This window comes from Lupinus angustifolius, chromosome LG10, assembly GCF_001865875.1.
Source record: "Lupinus angustifolius cultivar Tanjil chromosome LG10, LupAngTanjil_v1.0, whole genome shotgun sequence".
NCBI classification, from domain to species: domain Eukaryota; kingdom Viridiplantae; phylum Streptophyta; class Magnoliopsida; order Fabales; family Fabaceae; genus Lupinus; species Lupinus angustifolius.
In genome coordinates, this window is record NC_032018.1 from 1,048,371 (window position 1) to 1,068,909 (window position 20,539).

At 33.8% G+C, this 20,539-nt stretch overlaps 3 protein-coding genes and 1 non-coding gene across 6 annotated transcripts; 2 read left to right on the forward strand and 2 right to left on the reverse strand.

Moving 5' to 3' along the window:
* On the forward strand, positions 143-9,726 carry LOC109358878 (putative SWI/SNF-related matrix-associated actin-dependent regulator of chromatin subfamily A member 3-like 2). Of its 3 annotated transcripts, XR_002109013.1 has the most exons (21): positions 143-736; positions 1,178-1,311; positions 1,422-1,557; positions 1,753-1,806; positions 1,897-2,022; positions 2,112-2,263; positions 2,342-2,426; positions 2,525-2,797; positions 2,931-3,077; positions 3,186-3,341; positions 4,015-4,082; positions 4,615-4,737; positions 4,809-4,908; positions 5,481-5,593; positions 6,851-7,129; positions 7,216-7,416; positions 7,675-7,768; positions 7,880-7,951; positions 8,544-8,642; positions 9,254-9,432; positions 9,519-9,726. XR_002109013.1 is itself a non-coding variant. In XM_019603358.1 (20 exons), exons 1-20 carry the CDS (start codon positions 209-211, stop codon positions 9,374-9,376), a joined length of 3,063 nt encoding a protein of 1,020 aa, XP_019458903.1. In that variant the 5' UTR covers positions 143-208; the 3' UTR covers positions 9,377-9,726. The 3 variants fall into 3 exon arrangements, 2 of the variants coding, with proteins under 2 accessions (XP_019458903.1, XP_019458904.1); XM_019603358.1 differs by having other exon boundaries at positions 9,254-9,726; XM_019603359.1 differs by lacking the exons at positions 7,675-7,768; positions 7,880-7,951; positions 8,544-8,642; positions 9,254-9,432; positions 9,519-9,726 and having other exon boundaries at positions 6,851-7,125; positions 7,216-7,314.
* Positions 9,654-16,656, forward strand: LOC109357906 (glucomannan 4-beta-mannosyltransferase 2-like). Its single transcript, XM_019601959.1, has 10 exons — positions 9,654-9,738; positions 11,613-11,668; positions 12,349-12,480; positions 12,840-12,984; positions 14,126-14,257; positions 14,337-14,473; positions 14,959-15,072; positions 15,208-15,407; positions 15,504-15,740; positions 16,096-16,656. The coding sequence occupies exons 1-10, from the start codon at positions 9,654-9,656 to the stop codon at positions 16,247-16,249; spliced, it is 1,392 nt and encodes a 463-aa protein (XP_019457504.1). The 3' UTR covers positions 16,250-16,656.
* On the reverse strand, positions 13,044-13,115 carry TRNAP-AGG. Its single transcript has one exon. It is a non-coding gene; the product is annotated as a tRNA-Pro (tRNA).
* Positions 17,396-20,161, reverse strand: LOC109358867 (histone deacetylase HDT1-like). Its single transcript, XM_019603347.1, has 10 exons — positions 20,063-20,161; positions 19,479-19,552; positions 19,166-19,386; positions 18,932-18,951; positions 18,796-18,834; positions 18,543-18,712; positions 18,312-18,383; positions 18,103-18,193; positions 17,720-17,846; positions 17,396-17,630 (listed from the first exon to the last, which is right to left on the reverse strand). Exons 1-10 carry the CDS (start codon positions 20,073-20,075, stop codon positions 17,573-17,575), a joined length of 885 nt encoding a protein of 294 aa, XP_019458892.1. The 5' UTR covers positions 20,076-20,161; the 3' UTR covers positions 17,396-17,572.

Here is a 20,539-nt window from a genome sequence, read left to right on the forward strand (position 1 = left end):
CTTTTCAAATTCTTGGGTAATTCAATCACCTCATGCTTTTTCGAACGAAAATGATTAAAAGTGCAAAAAAAGTGGCGGGAATACAAGCCACGTGCCTGTCACGTGTATTCCCGCTCCCTTTGTAATAATAATTTACGAAACTCAACCTTTTCTTCTTCTTCCTCTTCATTCTCCATTCCTTCTGGTTAGGGTTAGGGTTTGTTTATTAATGGCGAACAAGGTAACAGAGCAGCACTTATCCACCGTCCGATCCATCGTGGGTCCCGATTTCACCGACATGGACATCATCAGAGCCCTTCACATGGCCAAAAATGACGTCACCGCTGCCATCAATATCATTTTCGATACTCACACCCCAACCACTACCACCCCCAAATTCAAATCCAACAATAACAACCAATCACATCATCAAGAACATGCTGAACATGCAAAAGTTTCTCCTTTAAAATCAACCATTCACTCTCACACTGTCACCGCCGCTAGCTCCAAAGAAAACGACAATAAATCTTATGATGCTTGTTCCGATAATTGGTGGTTTGTTGGTTATGGCGAAATGATGGGACTTTCAACTTGTAAAGGGAGGAGTGTAAAGTATGGTGATCCAGTATGTTTTAACTTTCCAACAAAGTCTAATCTCTCTGCTTCCACGCCAACAGGTAAAGGCTTCGGCCGAAGCCGACAGGCCGCGGCAAGTTGTTCTGAGATAGTTAGGTTCTCCACAGAACAATCTGGAGAGGTAATGCACAATTGCACACAACTTGGATTTTTTTTATTTTGCCCAAGTTTGTCCACCGGAAAAGAAATGTGCCTTGGAATTCAGTTCTTGATAAATGAAAAAAAATTGTCTACTTGTTTTCAAGAATTTCCAATGATGGTCAAGTTCCATGACTAAATTCAGGGACGCATTAGTCTATCAATTTAAATTCTCAATGATCAAATGGAGATTTTCCATTTCTTGGGATCTATATTGAGGTGCACATTTTTTTTATTTGGATTTTTGATTCTTGGATATGGTATGGCAGATACGGTGAGTCACTGAGTTGTCAAGTATTTATTGGTTGTATTTACAAGATTTTTAAACATTTATTATGAAATTAATATTCAAAATGGTAACAATTGCTTTATTCAGGTGAGTTGGATTTGTGCTTGTGTTGTTTTAATTGATGGGTTTTGGCAGATAGGTAGAATACCAAATGAATGGGCTCGATGTCTCTTGCCACTCGTACGGGATAATAAGGTTAAGATTGAGGGGAATTGTAAATTTGCACCCAATGTTTTAGGCATCATGGACACCATTGTTTTGTCAGTCAGGTATGCTCAATGCAAAAAGCTATCCTGTCACCATTCTTTTGCAGCTATTTATGTGAGGGTAAATAAATAACTCTCATGCCTCTCTTTTTTTCTTTTTGGGTTTATTTCAGTGTATTCATCAATAGATCATTGTTTGGTAAGCATCACCAGGTTTCTCTCAAGGATGCTACCAATTCCACCGATGAATCAGTGTTTCATCCTCTTCCAACCTTGTTTCGTTTGCTAGGCCTAAACCCTTTTAAGAAGGTTGTTCTTTACCCTGGCTTACCTTTTTCTCCCTCAACCCTTTCATAGATCATTAGTACTTTCAGTTTAAATCGTTACATTTTCTTTCTACTTATGGAGTTGCCTTCTATTGTTTGAGAAGGTAACTTATAATTACCACTATGTGTGAAGAGAGTTGTACAGGGATGATGACTTGAATTATTGCTTGCTTTTCAGGCAGAGTTAACTCCTACTGATTTTTATTCCAACAAGCGTCCTTTCGATCAGAAGGTACAAAACTGCAGTTACTATTGCTTCTTGACCATGTCTGCAACCATCTTAGCCTGTTATCTTTCTTTAACTGGTAGATATTTTCTTCAGGTTACATTACGAAACACCAAGCCTGAGCATCCTTCTCAAAATAATAATGAGAATGATAATGAGGATTCCATTTCTGAAATTGAGTTTGACAATATTGTTGGTGTTGGATCAAACTCAGAGTTAGAGGTACTGCATTGTAAGAGAAGTGTGCACTGTCTTACTTATGTTAAGATGATAAATGGTGTAATAACCATTAACCAGAAAGTATATTTCAGGAAATGGATCCCCCAGGCAATCTTCTGTGTGAACTGCGGCCTTATCAAAAGCAGGCTCTTTATTGGATGATTCAATTGGAGAAGGGAAGACATACAGATGAGACAACCGAAACCCTTCATCCATGTTGGGAGGCATATCGCCTGGCTGACAAGTATGCTTGTGGTTATACTTTACATAGTTAGGCAAAATAATGAGTGGTCCTGATGAAATGGTTGCTTGTATTTTGTAGGAGAGAGCTTACTATTTATCTGAATGCATTTTCTGGTGATGCCACAATCAAATTTCCTAGCACCCTTGAAATGGCCAAAGGAGGGGTATGTTTCTTAATGAGATAGACCTGGATAACTTTGTTGGTTTCACATTATCTTCAGTGTTTGTAGTGTGCTATTATTATATTTTTGTGAATTTGAAGATATTGGCAGATGCTATGGGGCTTGGAAAGACCATCATGACCATATCCCTTCTCCTTGCTCATTCAGGAAGAGGTGGATCAATAGGCAGTCAAACCACAGTGCAGTCCTTTATTGAAGGTGGTGAAGTTAATGATACAGGGCACAAGTTTTCAGAAGTACCAAAGAAGAAAACCAAATTTCCTGGTTTTGATAAATTGATGAAGCAAAACAATGCTCTAACAAGTGGTGGTAACTTGATAATATGTCCCATGACCCTTCTTGGGCAGTGGAAGGTATTCCCATTGTCCTTTTTACATATGTAGCTCTACTGGTTACTACTTGACATTTGGTATATTCAGCTTTGGGGTGTATAGAATACAATCAAGCAATTTCTTTCCTGTTCTGAACATTTGACATTTTCTTCAGGCAGAGATTGAAACTCATGCCAAGCCTGGGTGTCTGTCTATATATGTTCATTATGGGCAAAGTAGGCCAAAAGATGCAAAAAGTCTAGCTCAAAGTGATGTTGTAATTACCACATATGGAGTTTTATCCTCCGAATTTTCCAGTGAGGTAGCTGAAAACCTGCTTACTCTATTAGTTGCAGTCACTCAGTCTATCTGCTTCATTTATTAAAACTTTTCAAGTGATTGATGATGTATCTTTCTGTCTTATGTTCAGAGTGCGGAGGATAATGGTGGACTTTTCTCAATTAGGTGGTTTAGGGTGGTTCTTGATGAGGCACACACTATAAAATCTTCTAAAAGCCAAGTTTCAATGGCTGCTGCAGCTCTAAATGCTGACCGACGTTGGTGTCTTACTGGCACTCCTATTCAGGCGAGTTGTTATAATACACAGTCTTATTTCATAGCTGACAACCTCCTTTTTCGAAATTGTGTATTCACCAAGAATACCACCATTTGATGCATTAATATGCCAGGCTTCTGTGATTAGTGCTAAGGTTACATTGTGCGGTTGATGTTATGGATCTTTAATTAGCTTTGACTGTTTTTATGTTTCCATCTTGGAGTTGCTTTTTTAGAATCTGTTTATAATACCCTCCTTAAGGATTGATGAGGTTTTTCAGTAGTTTATATATTCTTGCTCTGAGTTGTGAATATTCTCCTGTCTTGCATTCTGGCTGGTTTCACCTTCACTCATTTCTCATTATTTGTATTTAATGCAGCGTTGCATGTTGGAAGTTATTAATTTATGCATATGTACCTTGCAATGCTGTCAAAACCTTAATGTGTGCTTGGATTTGTTTTTTTCTTCAATTTCGAATTTGTTTGTGCTTTAAAAAAACGTTTCTCCAAAAAAGTTAAATGTTTCTGCTTTTGGGTTTTTCTCACTAGCTTCCAAATGGATGTGCACTTCCAATTTTTTGCTTGCAAACTTGTTTATGTATTTCCATTGAATAAAATTGGCTTGATTTAGATTGATCATGAGTTTCATAACAGCATATGTAGTTTTTATGCTTCCTGACATGGAATCCTTTTTTAATCTACAGAACAGCCTCGAGGATCTTTTCAGTCTTCTTCGGTTTCTGAGAGTAGAGCCTTGGGGTCATTGGGCCTGGTAAAATCACAATTCTCTCATCAGTATTTTCTTTCATTCTTGATTGTTCACTATTTCTCATTAAGGTTATTTTTCAAATTTTCTACTTCGGTAGCTATTTTTGCTGCTGAATGCTATGTTTTGTTCGATTATATTTTTGGTTAAATACATTTTTCTAAACCAAACTGTAGCACATTGTGTTCTAGGGAAGATGTAGTTTTCGAATATGTCACTTTGAGGATTGAAACAAATAAAATGGTAACAAAGTTTATACATCAAATTTGTAGTGTGAATCTTAAATAAACTTAAGACAAGTAATCTGACCCTAATTGGGTTTTATGAGTTATTATGTTTTGATTGGATTTAATGAGTTATGTTTTCCAGTCAAAATTTGCACATAATAACTGGTGTACCATGTGTGAAATCAAGGTGGATGTGATGAATGTTTGGCTCAGTCACGTAATGTAAAGCATTTTTTGGGGGAACACATATTTATTATAAATACTGCTACTCTGTTTATTACTTCAATTAAGGTTTGTTTTATATGATTCAGGTGGAACAAACTTATTCAGAAACCATTTGAGGGTGGTGATGAGAGAGGGTTGAAGCTAGTTCAGTCAATTTTGAAGCCAATCATGTTGAGAAGAACCAAACATAGCACAGATCGAGAGGGCAAGTTAGTAAACTGGTTATGGACTTGTGCTTTTTAACATCTAGTATGTTCTGTTTACTTATTATTTGTTGCAGGCCTATCCTAGTTCTTCCTCCAGCTGATATGCAGATAATCTACTGTGAACCAACAGAAGCTGAAAAGGACTTTTATGAGGCCCTATTCAAAAGATCCAAGGTATTCTTGAATTTCAAATTTATGTTTAATATTTTCACCTTATATATGCGCAATCTCATAATTGATTCTTCATTTATTTATTTGTTGTACTGTAGCTTGTCTTTATACAATGCTTCTTTTGGTATATTTGGAGAGTACTAGGTTTTCATTAGATCCTTAGTTAAGTTTCTGTTTAATCCTTGTGGCAATGTTGAATATATACTGCTCTTTGGTGTATTTGGTTGGAGCATAATTCTTGCATCTTTTATAAGGTTTTTTTATTTAGATGAACTCCTTAGGGATAGGCTAGGCGCTGGCTTCTATTAGTTATAAAGCCCATATCCCTTTTAAAGGGATTTCTCTGACAGAAATGTTGAGAGATTGAACTGTTTTGATTCATTTAAGTCTTATTTTTCACTTCTTTTTTTTGCCATCTTTTACATTTGGAAGGAGATCTCCTATCCTCTTAACTCTTTGTAATATTCTTCTCTTCATCTTAAAGAATTTCTTCTTTATAAAAAAATGTTTTCACCTTATGTTTTTGGTTCTGAAAAAAGCCACATTGATCCAACCTTTTGATGAAATTTATGTAGGTCAAGTTTGACCATTTTGTTGAGCAAGGGCGTGTTCTTCATAATTATGCTTCAATATTGGAGTTACTTTTACGTCTTCGGCAATGTTGTGATCATCCATTTCTTGTAATGAGGTATGATAACTTTCGTTTCTATTTAAAAACTATTCTACCCGTGATACAAATTGTGACCATAAGCATCCAATCTTGTCAATTGGTTTTTAAGGAGCAGTTATAGTGTTATACTAAAATATTTCATCCGCTCTTCAAAATTCCTAACCTGTTTTGACCAATGACCATCATGATGTAATTAATAAGCTAATGTGAACTTTTTTTGTCAGGTTTGTGTAGGTTTTTAATTTTTATTCATAAAAAAGGAAGGTCCTCAATAAGAGGCTTAATTTTTTTATGAACAATGACACTAGTTGATCAGGATGTTGTAACAATGTTGAATTTCTGGATGGTGATAGTGGAGGCTTAAAAGCGAAAATGATAGCTAGGAAGTACTTTTGCATATTGGTCTTGACCTTCAAACATTTTTTTCCTGATTTTACCTCATTTTTCTGAGATTAAAGAATTTAAGAAACAGAAAAATAAAAATTCCACTGCTAATCATTATGAGAAGGAAATGGGTTTTTGAGGTGGAACCTTAAGTCAGTGCCTTTTTTGTGGAACCTTAATTCAGTTCTATAGTTCTTAACAGAATTGAAAGATATAGTAAGGTGGTTCATTCTATTGGACTTTTTTAATTGGTGACTCCTGCTGATTTGATTTTCGTCACTAGCATGTATTTGATACTTTGATATAGGTTGTGTTATCAGATTATGATTATAAACTTTGACATTTTAATCTGAGATTATAAAGGGCCACCCAGTGCATGAGGCTCCCAATTAGTGCGGTTTGGGGAGGGTAGATGTATGTATCCTTACCCTTGCAAGATAATTTGTGAGATTATAAACTAAAAAACAAACCAACTCATCAAGCTTGAACCTGTTGCTTTTTGCTTCTTTTCTTGGTTTATAAAGCTTATTTATAAAGTAAGCTTGTTAACCAAACATGCTTATTAATAAAAAACTTATAAACTAAAAGTAAGCTTGTTAACCAAACAAGTCCGAAGTATTTGGAACATGTTTGAGCTGAGTTCACCATAAACTTCTTTCTTTCTTGGACATGGATATATATTTGTCGTCCTAACTAACATTGGCATGGGATGCTTTTCTTAGCTTTGTTTGATGATTTCTACTTTTGATGTTTATTGGTAAGTTTGTTTGATGCAATTGTGATCTGAAAGCACTCCTGTGATGATGCTTTCTTCGGACTTGCATTGTTAAGTTTTTTTTCTTCTCTTAATAAGTTTGAACTTATTGGCGTGGTGACAATTGATTCATTTAGTCGAGGTGATACTCAAGAATTTGCTGATCTGAACAAACTAGCCAAGCGCTTCCTTAGAGGAACCTATAATGCTTTAGACGGTGAAGTAAAAGATGCACCTTCATGTGCTTATGTTCAAGAAGTTGTCGAAGAGCTCCGTAAGGGGGAACAAGGAGAGTGTCCAATATGTCTTGAAGCATTTGAAGATGCAGTGTTGACACCTTGTGCTCACCGCTTATGCCGAGAATGCTTATTGGCAAGTTGGCGAAATGTTACTTCTGGTTTATGTCCTGTTTGTAGGTATTGTCTAGTTAAACTGTTGAAATTTGGATATCTTTAGTTATAGTTTAAAGTTCAAATTCCCTACAATATTTTTTATTTCACAGGAAAACAATCAGCAGGCAGGATCTTATCACTGCCCCTACTGATAGTCGATTTAAGGTTGATATTGAAAAGAACTGGGTAGAGTCATGCAAGGTAACCATTCTTTTGCATGAACTTGAAAATCTTCGCTCATCAGGCTCCAAGAGCATTGTCTTCAGTCAGTGGACTGCGTTTCTAGACCTCTTGCAAATCCCCTTTACTAGGTAAGATTCATTACTGGTTGAATCATATTTAAGGAAAAATGCTTCCTCGTGGACATTATCTGAGTCAATGTGAATTCGTCAAAGGATCTTTTCCATGTCTAAACGTGCTTGTTCTTGGCATTGTGTTTTAATAAGCCATTTACTGTGATCTTAGTCATACTTCACCTGCCCCTTTCTGCAACCTTATTAAGCCATTTATGCCATTATATTCTGGATGACAAGCAATTGATACTTATCTTTGTGATTTCGTTTGTCCAGGAATAACATTTCATATGTTCGTCTTGATGGGACTTTGAATCTGCAACAGCGGGAAAAAGTAATAAAACAATTCTCAGAAGACAGCAGCACCCTGGTCTTGACCTATTACCTTTTTCTTTTGTCTCTAATCTAGACAATGTATTGAAATGGTTTGATGCATCGATTGTTCGAGTTTATAACCATCCTTGCTCATTTCTTGCACCAGGTGTTGTTGATGTCATTAAAAGCTGGTGGAGTGGGTATAAACCTAACAGCAGCTTCAAATGCTTTCGTCATGGTATGTGCAAATCACTCAATGTTGCTGAACTCTTGTACTTTTAGCTTTAAGTATACTGCCTGAGTTTATAACTTTATATAGGTAAACAAAGTATTGACATTCACCTGATATCCTCTAACAACTCAACAGAGGAATAATGATGAGACAGGTCACGTAGGATGAAACGTTTAGATACTATGTATGTTGAATTGAAGGGTTTACCCAGGGAATGAGCATCAGAGAAGACTCAGAATAATGAAAATAATATTGTTGTGATGTGATTGGTGATTGTATGATACAAAAGATAAACTTAAGAAACCTATTTATGCTAATCATATTGAAACGCATCAGCGAATAGTAAATTGGAAATTAAATCCTAAGGAATCATCTCAGCTATTCTAAAACATTATAAGATACAATAACAATATTATTGGATTTTTCAGATGTTATAGCAGTTGTTTTACGGAGTAGTTTAAAATTTAAGGAATAGACCACATTGTCAAGTCTTCATTGAGGATAAATTTGTCCCAGGGCAAAATTTTTGTATCACAGTCATTTTTGGATCATTATTACCCACCCAAACTTTTACTTGTTTCTGTTTGTAAATGTACAGGACCCCTGGTGGAATCCGGCTGTTGAGGAACAGGCTGTTATGCGAATCCATCGCATTGGACAAACAAAAAAGGTGGCCATCAAACGGTTTATTGTGAAGGTATATTTGAATATTTGATATTTTTGAAAAATTATATTCTTAATTGGGCCTGCTTAATTCCTTTACTGTGGACAAGGAATCTGGTTGTAAGCTAGTGAAGATTAGGTAGCAAAGCCACCGCCTTAGCTGGACTATGATTCTTTTATTTTTTTCATATAAATATTTCATCTATGAACTTCTTTTTTATTAAGTTCAAGTAATTTAATTTGGATAGGAAAAATATTACCGGCAAACTTTTTTTTTTTGGTGTAGATGGTGTCGGGAAGAAAGTAATAAGAAGAGATGTGTTAGGAGTCTCACATTGTGTAGTATAGTAAACTCAATATAGTATTTAAGCCATGAGTCTCACATTGGGCTCTCTTCATGTGCTTAAGTCCTAACAAGATTAAGGAGATGTGATGGGGATGGAAGAGAGATAGAAAGAAAAATGAAGTATAAAAAGAAGTGTAGGAGAAAAAGTGGTAGGAATATCATTTGGATAAATGATGTTACCTGTCACTTATTAGCTTATTTGGTTTGTGTGTATTGCTAAATGATGTGAATTTTTAACCATGTTTTCGTCCAACTTATTGCCTCTGATGGAGCACTTGATTTTATGTTTCACATTGCAGGGTACAGTTGAGGAGAGAATGGAGGCAGTGCAAGCACGTAAACAAAGAATGATTTCTGGTGCCTTGACTGATCAAGAAGTTCGAACAGCTCGGATTGAGGAGTTGAAGATGCTTTTTACTTAGACCACTGAGGTAGTAGTGTGGACATGGTTGCTGCTTTTTGGTACACCATGCACCTTTTTCCATTATGCATTTTGTATCCTGTGGTTTTCTTTCGATCTTAAAAGCGCCAGTTTCTGCAAGAAAGTCGTGATTTGTATGAAGGTGCTTCTGAGGTGGCACTAAATCTAGGAAGTTGCCTCTTAGCATGCAAACTCAGGCTTGAATGAGATTGTTAGAAGAAGGGGGTGTGAACATTTTTTATAAAATTGGGGTACATTATGGCATTGTGATTATTACTATGGATGGGAAAGGAAAGAAGAGTGGGAAAGGGAAGGAAGGAATAGATGGGGAAAGGGAAGTATCCACAACCTTGAGAATACACTGTATATTTCATGTTATGTTTTATTTTAGTTGTAACATGTACCATGTCATGAAATGCAATCATAGACTGATGTCATTTTTTTAGTTGTGCTTTATTTTTATGCTAGATTTTTTACATTCTTATTAATTTGATTATTATGGCTGGCTTAGTATACGCTATTTTAAATTGCACCGATTGATTAAATTTTACCAACAATTTTTTAAAGCTACCGTAAACATATAGCTTTAAAATTTGTTTTCCCAACAAACACAATATTGATCTCTAATATTAATTAGGAAAGTTGATCTTATTTGGTCAAATCATATGTGGGAAAAGAAATCCCATAAAATTAAATATGAAACATTAAAATTTTAATGTCTGTTATTAAAATTTATATTGCCACATAAAACCCAAGATATATATTAATTAATAATTTTCATGATCCACAAGATTCCCTAATTTCTAAGAAATATTTCCTTAATAGGGGAAAAAGCACGCAAAAACAGGATACTGAAAAACTAAACGAAATAAAATAATTAGTGATAAATTTTATCTTATCATTTTCTACCTCAAATTTTAAATTTCGGAAAGATATTATTTGCACTAAAAATTGATAAATAACAGTAAATTGCAACAAAATACCCTATAAATAATCACATGTATAGCTGAAAACGGCAGTGTTGAGAAAAATTGTTTCTCTTATTTTCATTACATTCCAAAAGAGGGTTTTTATTCTGCCACCTTTTGTTTTAAAGTTTTACTTTGATCTTGTAGGTACACAGAACAATATTTGTTAGCATATAATAATATTTGATTTAGTCATAGAGGGACATATGAGTCAAACGGATACACCTAAGACTCTGGTGTTGGCTGAGGAAGTGGCCTATACCAACATGAACAACAATGCAAAGGTTGATGATTCACTCATAGAAGTGTGTTGTCACAAACATCTTCAATAATGCCTAAACGAAGTAGAGGAAAGCCTCGTGGTTCAACCAATAACCATACCATACTTTCCCCTCTAAGTATGTTTCACTTAAATAATTCTATTATATTTGTTTGTATCTGATATACAATCAATTTTATCTCTCATTTATTTGCAAATTATATATGTTGCCATAATTCTAAAATTAGTTGAGGTTGTGGAATTACATGCCTAAATGTTATTAAAAAAAGAATGTGATTAACAAAATTTGTCAAGTTTTATAAGTATAAACAAAACAGTTGTGTGTTTGATTTTCTGCAATACTATTTTGGTAGTAAGTCAGTATCATAATTTTATTTGAAAATCGTCTACAACAAGTCAGTTTCATAAAATTTTGGAATTTTAAATGAAAAAACAATTGGCATGATGAATGCACGTTAAATAAAAACCAATAATCAGTTTTAACCGGTTTCGACTTGCATGATTGATTACATGATGAGTATAATATTCCAACTAAAGTGAGTCAGGATACAAATATTCATCTATGAAATTATAAAAAAATTGTATTGTTCTCCACACAGAAATTGAGATAAAACTTATTTGTTTTTAAATTTAACTTGAAAGTTTGTTCTCCCCAACACAGTTATACTGTTAGACGAAACCAACATAAAATATTTTTGTTTTTTTTACTTAATTATAATATTATGATACTTATGCATAAAAATTAACTTTTTTAAGTATCATTCAAAAGGTATCAATTTAGTGACTTTTAAAAAAAAAGTATATACTTAACAGAGGAGTGGTGTCTCTAAACATTGTTTATTTTAATTAGTTTGGATAAATTGTTAATAATGTTTATTGTATTGTTAACATGTATATGTTTATTCTTCATTTTAATTTGTTTTTATGTATATATTGTTAATTGGTTTCGGGAAAAGCATTTTAATCAGTCTCTTAATATTGTTATGTAGCAGAAACAGGTGGTAGAAGCTTCAAACCTCATGTGATGACTGTGAACACAGGGGAGGTATCCATAGTATAACATATCATCAGCAATGTTTAAATTTATCATGAGTTTAAAATCTATGTAGTGACGCCGTAAAAAAAAATTATACTGGACACCATTGATTTGTATTAATTTTGTTTGAGAGTCAATGATGGATAAGAAATCAATGATGGATGATTCAAGACTATAAAAAACACTTACACTCGGTATATAAACATCTTCTTAAAAGTTATTGTGTGTGTCAAAAATATTAAGTAACTATGATAAAAATTGTAGTTAAATCACACAATTTACATCTTATTAAAAGTTGAGAGAATATATTAATATGAGAAGGGATTCATATGCACAAGTTTAAGTGATTTTTCACTTAATCTCATATGATGATATTATTTTCATCTAATGGTGAATGTGGTTTTAACTTTGGTAAATAAGATCAAATATGCATATTTTTTTGTTTTGTTGCTAAACAAAATAATCTAATAAAAAGAACAATTAACTTAGAATGGGTTCTTGAACTTTGACCCCTTTAATATATATTTACATCTTGATTTGTTTCTTCTTGTAACTCAGAATAAAGGTTCAAATTTGAAGCACCCAAATTTTGCATCTTATATGAAGTAAAAGCTCTTTTTGTTTTTCCACATGTGTCTGTATTTGTTTTTTATATTTCTTTTGGTTTTCTTATTATCTCCTTTATGCAGAGATGTTATGAAGTAGTGTCTTTATCTGAATCATATATCTTTGTTGCTGATGGTGATGCACTTTGCAAAAAGGGTATGTTGAGCATTTTACTGGCTGGACCTGATGGAAGTGTTTTTGGGGCATCCTTGAAGGTTCTTTGATAGCTGCTGCCCCAATTCAAGTAAGAAAACAAGTACCCATTTGCTTTCTTAAGTGATATTTTTCCTTGGAAAGATAATCCTAGTAAACTATTCAAAAAGGACTAGTATAATCAAATCTTTATTTGCACAATTGAAGTTACATATACCTATATTCACATTTATACACCATACATTTATCTACTTTAAAATATGAAATTACTTACATCACACTTATAGCAGTCTACTAAGTTTATATGATATTTAACTCAAGTGTTAATTTTTTTATTATTATTACAATGTATATATACTACTGTAGCACATATTGTTTTGGTGATAAACTATAGTGACATATATTTCTCTTTATTCATCAGCTAGTCATGGCCAGTTTCAAGCAAAACATGAGTAAGGAATTAATGAGAAGGCACTCAACTGGATTTTCTGCTGCTGCACCAAATTTGTCTACTACTACTCCTAGTAGTAATCCAAATTTAGAAAATGTTCCTCCAATAATTGAAGGTAGTAGAATATCAGCAGAGAATTCCATTCTTGAGTTCAGTGCAAAATAGAAATGTTTTGGGGCATTCCGAGAATTGAACTCGGGACCTCTCGCACCCTAAGCGAGAATCATACCACTAGACCAAATGCCCGTTGTTGTTCACATGTTTTATTTTTTTATATTTCTAACTACGCATGTGGATACTGGTCAAAGAAAAAACTATTAATTAGTAGAGATAAAAATCACTTAAGTGATATTCATACTTCAAAGGGGATTAATCTCTTACTGTTGATTGAATGACACAATTGGTGCTAAAAAAAAATTAAATCACATAAAAACAACCACTTTTTTCAATTAATTTCTCTTAATATAATGCAAATGAATTTGATTTTGATGTCTTGCATTTAATATAAAGAGTCAATGAGGGTAAGTGGGTATATATATATATTTTTGTGGTGGCCAGTGATAACACAGACACAACAAAAATTAGGGTAAATTGACCTTTCGTACGTACTCATTTGTTTACTGTTTTTTATTTGTAACAACTAAAACCAGGACTTGACAAATTCTATTTTCTTAGATTAATATATATATATATAGTAAAACATGGCTTGCTGCACATAATATATATGGAAAGACTGTATAGACACTAATTAAAGACTGTATAAAGCAACTCATTTCTCTCTCCATTCTCATCTCTATCTATACAAAACATACACAAACATTCCTTTCCCTATACACCAACGAAAGTAGACATTGCCATAGATCCATAAGTTTGCAACCACAAGAACCAAAGTGTCATCAAAAACTTAACTAAAAATGGAAGAAGGGGAACCCAAATCTCATCCATCAAGCTATTTCTCACGTGCTTTCATTCTATTTATTTAATCATTTCACACAATATTCTATTCCGACCAAAAACAACTAGTACTATTTTGGGTCTTAAACCATGTGGCATATATTCTTATTTGAGTCACGTGAGGACAAAAAAACCATACTCATTTTGTATATTTGTTGGTACGGTTTGTTTAATTACTTTCTCATTTTTTTAATTCTAGAACATTTTGATATCACATTTATACTATATTGTTAAAGCATGGGTAAGACTATTATATATGTATTTGGATATTAAGAGCATATGATGATTTGATTGTAATTCAGAAATTGAGAAATTTGTAACAGTGAATTCAAATGAGTGTTTGTTGACAAGAATGCAAGAGATGTCCCTAGATTACCATTTCAAAGTGGAACATGAAGTTGGGTCAGCCACACATGCTTTCTTTGGTTTCAATGGTAAGTGATTGGAATATGTATCGTAATCCTTATAAACTGCATTTTCCAAACAGCATTTTTAATATTAAGTGTAATGCAGGAACTGCTGGTGTTTGGAGAGTTGCTGCTATCAATGAAGCAGGAGGTTGGAAAGACAGAACAACAGTGGAGGATATGGATCTTGCTGTTCGTGCCACTCTTAGGGGCTGGAAATTTTTGTATCTTGGTGACCTTCAGGTATACACCACTACACCTCTCTCTCTCTCAATATATATATATATATATATATAAAGCTACTCAAGTGATAACAGTTCCATATAAAAATTGTAAGGACCTTACAAACATTTATAGATGGTTAGGATTAAAGTTAGTTACTGGTCACATGATAGAGTGTTATCATTTTTTATAATAGCGCATTGTTCTCACGTGAGTAGTTCCTATATATATATATAAATTCCAAAGTCAAGTATACATTGTAAAGGATATTTTGTATACTTAATTTATACATTACATGTTAAGGATGTGTATTGTGTTGTGATTGAGGGTATTATCAATTGCCTAAGTTATTTCTACATTGATCAGTAGTATATAAGTCAAGTATGAAATTTGGTATGGGAATAGCATGATTGTTTGAAAACTGCATGGTTCTGCTACACTATCTCTGGTCTTTTACATTACAATTTACTTTGGTTATTGATTTGCAAAAACCAAACTATTTATAGGCAAAAAGTGAGCCTCCTAGTACTTTAAGAGCCTTCAGATTCCAGCAGCATAGATGGTCTTGTGGCCCTGCTAATCTATTCCGCAAAATGTTGATGGAGATAGTAAGGAACAAGGTTAGTCTTCTCAATAATATAGTGCATGTTGCATGAGAAAAGGTATAGTGCATGTTGCATGAGAAAAGGTTTAACAGTTAAGGGTGAAGTTTTTATATAGATTCTCATGTTTTCTTATTGGTAACAATTCTGCAGAAAGTAAGATTCTGGAAGAAAGTATATGTTATATATAGTTTCTTCTTTGTTCGCAAAATCATAGCCCACATGGTCACTTTCATTTTCTATTGTGTCGTGCTACCTCTCACCATTTTGGTGCCAGAAGTTCATGTTCCAATTTGGGGAGCTGTTTATATTCCTTCCATCATTACCATCCTCAATTCAGTAGGAACACCAAGGTATGATTTAGTTTAATCCATTCTCATTTGTCATATTGGTTATGTCTTAGTTTTGATCCCTTAATTTGTTCTAAATGGCATTGGAAACTTGTGCAGGTCCTTACACTTGTTCTATTGGATCCTTTTTGAGAATGTGATGTCTTTGCACCGAACCAAGGCAACCCTCATAGGCTTGTTTGAAGCTGGGAGAGTCAATGAATGGGTTGTTACTGAAAAACTTGGTGATTCTGTTAATAATAATAATAATAAGAATAAACCAGGAGATGCTGCTACCAAGAACAAGACTAATGTAACCAAAGCAAACAAAAAATCTCGGTCCAAATTTTTTGAAAGGTTAGTTTTCCTTTCAAATAACATAATTCTATCTTAATTTGGCATTATAATTTCAACATCTTCATCTCTTTGCTATGTAGCTGTTATAATTTGGTTATAGACTTTTAGCTTCAATGTAGTTGTTAAGATTCTTTGAGTAGGCAAATTATTGTATTGACATTGAAGTACTAAGAAATTATTAGATCTGAAGAAAACTGGAACATAATTTTTATACTTGGTATAAGTTTTCTTATGTTAGGATTCTAATTACTATCAATATCTATTTTCTCTAGTAAATAATCCGAATTTCATGTCATAGAAAAAAATCATCATCCATCTAGTCTTTTTTGGCTAATGTGAATATTGATTGTTACAGATTGAATTTATTGGAGCTTGGATTTGCTGGGTTCCTTTTCATCTGTGGATGCTATGACTATGTGCATGGGAAGAACAACTACTTTGTGTACCTCTTCCTTCAGACCATAACCTTCTTAATTGTTGGATTTGGCTATGTTGGCATAATTGTCTAAAGATTGTTGAGGCAAAATTTCAAGAGTTACTCAATTTCATCAGTTTGAGTCCATATCCTTCAAGATTCTCTCCTCTGTAAATTTACATAAAGGGTACCTGAACACTTCTAGAACAGATCATTTTTATTGTGGGAAAAGAACTTCATCCCAAAATTTATTTTCATGTCTTCAGTCAAGAGATCCAGACAAATCATAGGATAAGAGTGCAGTTCAAATGCATTACCCAGGCTTGAGTATAAGCAAGAAGATCTACCAAATTGCTCTTAAATTGTACAGTCAAGTAGATAATGTTCTTTTGTTTGCGTTTAGTGACATTTGTAGTTATTTATTTCTTTGTTTCCCTTATTTTTCTCCATAGTGTGAGCCAAATAATGTGGTAACTGGTGAATAAAAGATGAACTTTAATACATGTCGCTTGTCATTACTTTTTCTCTAAGGGATGAATCTATTTATGTGAGTACGTAATCATAAAGCTGTTTCAGTGAAAAAATTACTATTGGAAGTGTGTAAATAGAAGAAACATTCTGGGATAGATGCTTTATATTGATTTCAAATTACCCTTCTCTCTTCTACACAGACTTCTACCACTGCCCATATCGTCAAGATCCAGTGTTTAGTGTTAAAATATTAAGTATTTAAGATTCCGATTATATTAAGTTTTCTTTAAATATAATCCTTAATCTGTATCCCTATAGCAGTGTTAAGGACCAAAACACATTCAAGGGATACAAAAGGAATTCAACATGAAAATTAAGTCGACACTCCTTTCAGTTCCTAAGAAAAAACGTTGAGCAATTGTCATAAATCTTCACATGCCCCTTGAGCAAAAAAACATTATTTAAGGAATACAAAAGGAAATCCATTGGAAAATTAATTTGGCCACTCCTCTTTCCCTTCCGTTAACATTACTATTAGGTCACTTATGAACATCCCTTTAAATAAATCCCTAAATTTTAACAAAAAGTTCTACGCAATTAGAAGGAAGCTCCACTTCAGAGCATCCCAAGCAAGAGATTACAGATTACAGACTACAGTATCAAGTATCAAAACTTAAGGCTGGCAGCATTAGATCCTAGTCATCCCAAATTTTAATTCCATAATTTTAAGATTGAAGAACTAAAATCAGTATTCTCTTCAGAAAATAAATAAGCAGCAAAACACCCTTTTAGAAATTGATTGAGGCGCCAAAAATGTCAAACAAAACTTTAGAAACATGTGTTCATCTTCAACAATTAAAGACTCCAAATACAGACACCTAATATCCATAGCATACTCACAGAAATAAGGGGAAATTAATGCACCAATCAGGTAACAAATGAATTATCACTTGTCATGCTTAGCTTTGTTATGTTGTTGCAGACCACCTTCGGAGTTGAAAGCCCTGGATAAAACAACAAAAGGTCAATCTCAATCATAATCTAACAAAACCTATACAACAAATAAAACACAAGAATTCGTTAGGAATTATACTTCTGACAGCTACCGCAACTGAACTGTCCGGCAGACTTAGGGGTCTGAGCCTTGCCATCACTTTTGGGAGTCTTTCCAGCCTTCTTTGCAGGGTGAGGAGTATCTGTATGCCCACCTTTCTTACCATCTAAATCACAAATTTAAACAAACATTATGCCAATGATGACTACACAAACTCCAGTCCATGCATTTAAATGAGATATTCAAACATAAGCAAGCAAATAATCACACAAAGAAATACTTTAAAACATCACATACATTACTCACATCGATTTAACACTAAACAAAGCCTTCGAGAATTAGCATAAGACATCAATGGAAAGAGAACAATGGGAGGAAATTATGATCTAAAAAGCAGTGCATAGATGAATCAACAGTCTCACCAGTCTTTTCAGGGGTGGCATTTTTAGCTTTCTTGTTAGAAACTGGAGTTTTTGATGCAGAATCATTGGCCCTCTTCTTTCCAGGTACCACCTTCAAAACATAAAGTCGATTATGAGATCGTGAAGTTAAGATATCACACCATTACAATCAGAAAGGAATATTATTATACAGCATAACAGGGGGAGTAAAAATAGCAATTAACCATTACCTTCTTGGTAGGGGTCTCTTCATCATCTTCACTATCACCTTCATCGTCACTATCACTATCAACATCATCCACCTACAATAGCCAACAGTTATAACTTACACAATATAGAAACCTTAAAGATTGGCAAGTAAATCAAACCATGATTACAAATGAATCAATCTTGGAATTAATACCTTTAAAAAAAGAAAATCACAGCAAAACATGCAATTAACCTAAATTTACTTTGGATACCTCATCGTCGGAACTTCCAAAATCATCATCGTCATCGGAATCATCATCCTCCTCGTCATCTTCTTTCTTGGGATCAGCAATCTTGACCTGTTTAGCTGGGGCACCACCCTTAGCATTAGCCTTTTTAGGTTCAGAAACCTTAGCGTCTTCAGCTTTGATTACAGATTTTCCTGAAATACAAAAATCATTAATTAGTCACCTACTAAGTAATACACATAGGAACAAATCAAATTAAGGTAGAGTAAGCATCTACCATTTTCCTTCACAGGCAATGGAATATCCTCATCGGAATCTGTTGAAAGTCATATAAAAAAACAATAAATGAGCAACCAACTATGTCAAAAAGTAATAGTGTAATACCAGGTTTAAGGGAAATGTTTGAGGCTCACCAAAGTCATCCTCATCACTAGTGCTAGCAGAAAAACATCAGAAGTTAAGGAAAATGGAAGATGAAGCCATGATACATATTCAGCCTATAACAGAACATATAGATAGTATTTTATTAAAACATATAATCACATTCACAGGCATAAATTCTGATAAAAGACCTAAAGAAACTGGTTTTTCAAAACAAAAATGATAAACAATAACAATTTAAAACATAGCAGTATTGTCAAGGATATTCTTCCTCATCGGGAATAAGTGCCTTGTATCCACAGAAAAAGACGCTAGAACTCTTTGAACTGTGGGAAAGCTCAAACTCCTTGTCCAGAACAACTTCCAGGGTTGTCTGAGGGATTTTATCCCTGGAAAGAGTTCCCAAAACAATTTTCTGTTCACCAACTTTCAAGTGAAGAACCACAGGTTCATTTGCTTTGTCTTTCTTTGACTCACCAAGAGCAGCCTACATAACAAACAAATAGCAAATAAATCAGAATTTTGTTTAACCAAGCTGAAAATAAGACACAACAGAATACACAACCAAAAAAATTTCACCTGAGAAAGATGCACATATGCCTCAATTTCTTCTGGGTCCACCTTAACAACCTCACCAACCTTAACCTCAGTACCTAATTTAGAACCAAATGTATTCAGATAACATTAATAAATCATGATAAGTACACATATCTCCACATTACAGTGAAATGAGTCATAAAATATTCGCATCAGTACTCAAAGTCCAGTGTAATTAATCAAACTCACTTTTCAATATGTATACCACACAAATTGTAAAAATAATGAAAAATTATAATAAAGCATGATAGCACACAAATCATCACAGGACAGTGTAATGAGTCGTAAAACATACGCATGCATATTCAGAGTCCAGTGTAATTAATCACAATCACTATTAAGCATGCATATCACATAAATTATAAAAAAGTAATGACAGATTAAAAATCGCTATCATTACGACAAGTAAAAAGAACAGTCTTACGGAAATGATCAAAACGAAAATAACAACGGCGTTTTAATGTACGAGTAAGTGTTTGCATAAGTATGATCACAAATAAACATCATTGGTATGAGAAAAAAGTAAGAAAAAAGCGGAAAGTATAAATGAGAGCAGAGAATGTTACCCCAAAACTCCATTTGCGTGTGTGAGAGAGAGAGAGAAGTGCGATTAGGGTTTTAGGAGCTGGAAGGTTTTCAGCGAGAGTGATGAAGAGTGAGAGATTTTCTAACTAAAGAGAAATGAGTTATTTATAGTAAATGAAAATTAGTTATGGGTCTTGAGTAGTGTTGCTTGCTGGGCTTTTTGAATTCTGAGTGGGCCTATTGGGCTTTCTATTGATGTATTCTATGGGCTTCAAATTGAGCCCTATATCAAAAATTAGATTTTTTTAAAAAATTGAGGCACTGCCCAAATTTCATTTTTACTTAGAAAAGAATAATGCATTTTTAAGGTGGTCATCCACTGTGTTCCCATCCAACGGTCCAAAGCTAGTGTATTTGGTTATATGGAGAAAATTTGCTTCACAATGTCAATCATAAATTACAATTATTAAAGCCTACACAAGTTACATAAATGTAGTAGTTATTGATCTAATGATTGA

Coding starts and splice junctions, on each gene's coding strand:
- LOC109358878 (XM_019603358.1), top strand. CDS start 209: ATGGCGAACAAGGTAACAGAGCAGCACTTATCCACCGTCCGATCCATC. Junction 3,342..4,014: donor TTACTGGCACTCCTATTCAG/GCGAGTTGTTAT, acceptor TTTAATCTACAG/AACAGCCTCGAGGATCTTTT. Junction 7,417..7,674: donor TTGCAAATCCCCTTTACTAG/GTAAGATTCATT, acceptor TCGTTTGTCCAG/GAATAACATTTCATATGTTC.
- LOC109357906 (XM_019601959.1), top strand. CDS start 9,654: ATGGATGGGAAAGGAAAGAAGAGTGGGAAAGGGAAGGAAGGAATAGAT. Junction 12,481..12,839: donor TTTTTGGGGCATCCTTGAAG/GTTCTTTGATAG, acceptor TTTATTCATCAG/CTAGTCATGGCCAGTTTCAA. Junction 12,985..14,125: donor TGTTCCTCCAATAATTGAAG/GTAGTAGAATAT, acceptor ATTGTAATTCAG/AAATTGAGAAATTTGTAACA.
- LOC109358867 (XM_019603347.1), bottom strand. Junction 18,952..19,165: donor CTTATTCCCGATGAGGAAGA/ATATCCTTGACA, acceptor TTCTGCTAGCAC/TAGTGATGAGGATGACTTTG. Junction 18,835..18,931: donor TAGTGATGAGGATGACTTTG/GTGAGCCTCAAA, acceptor GACTTTCAACAG/ATTCCGATGAGGATATTCCA.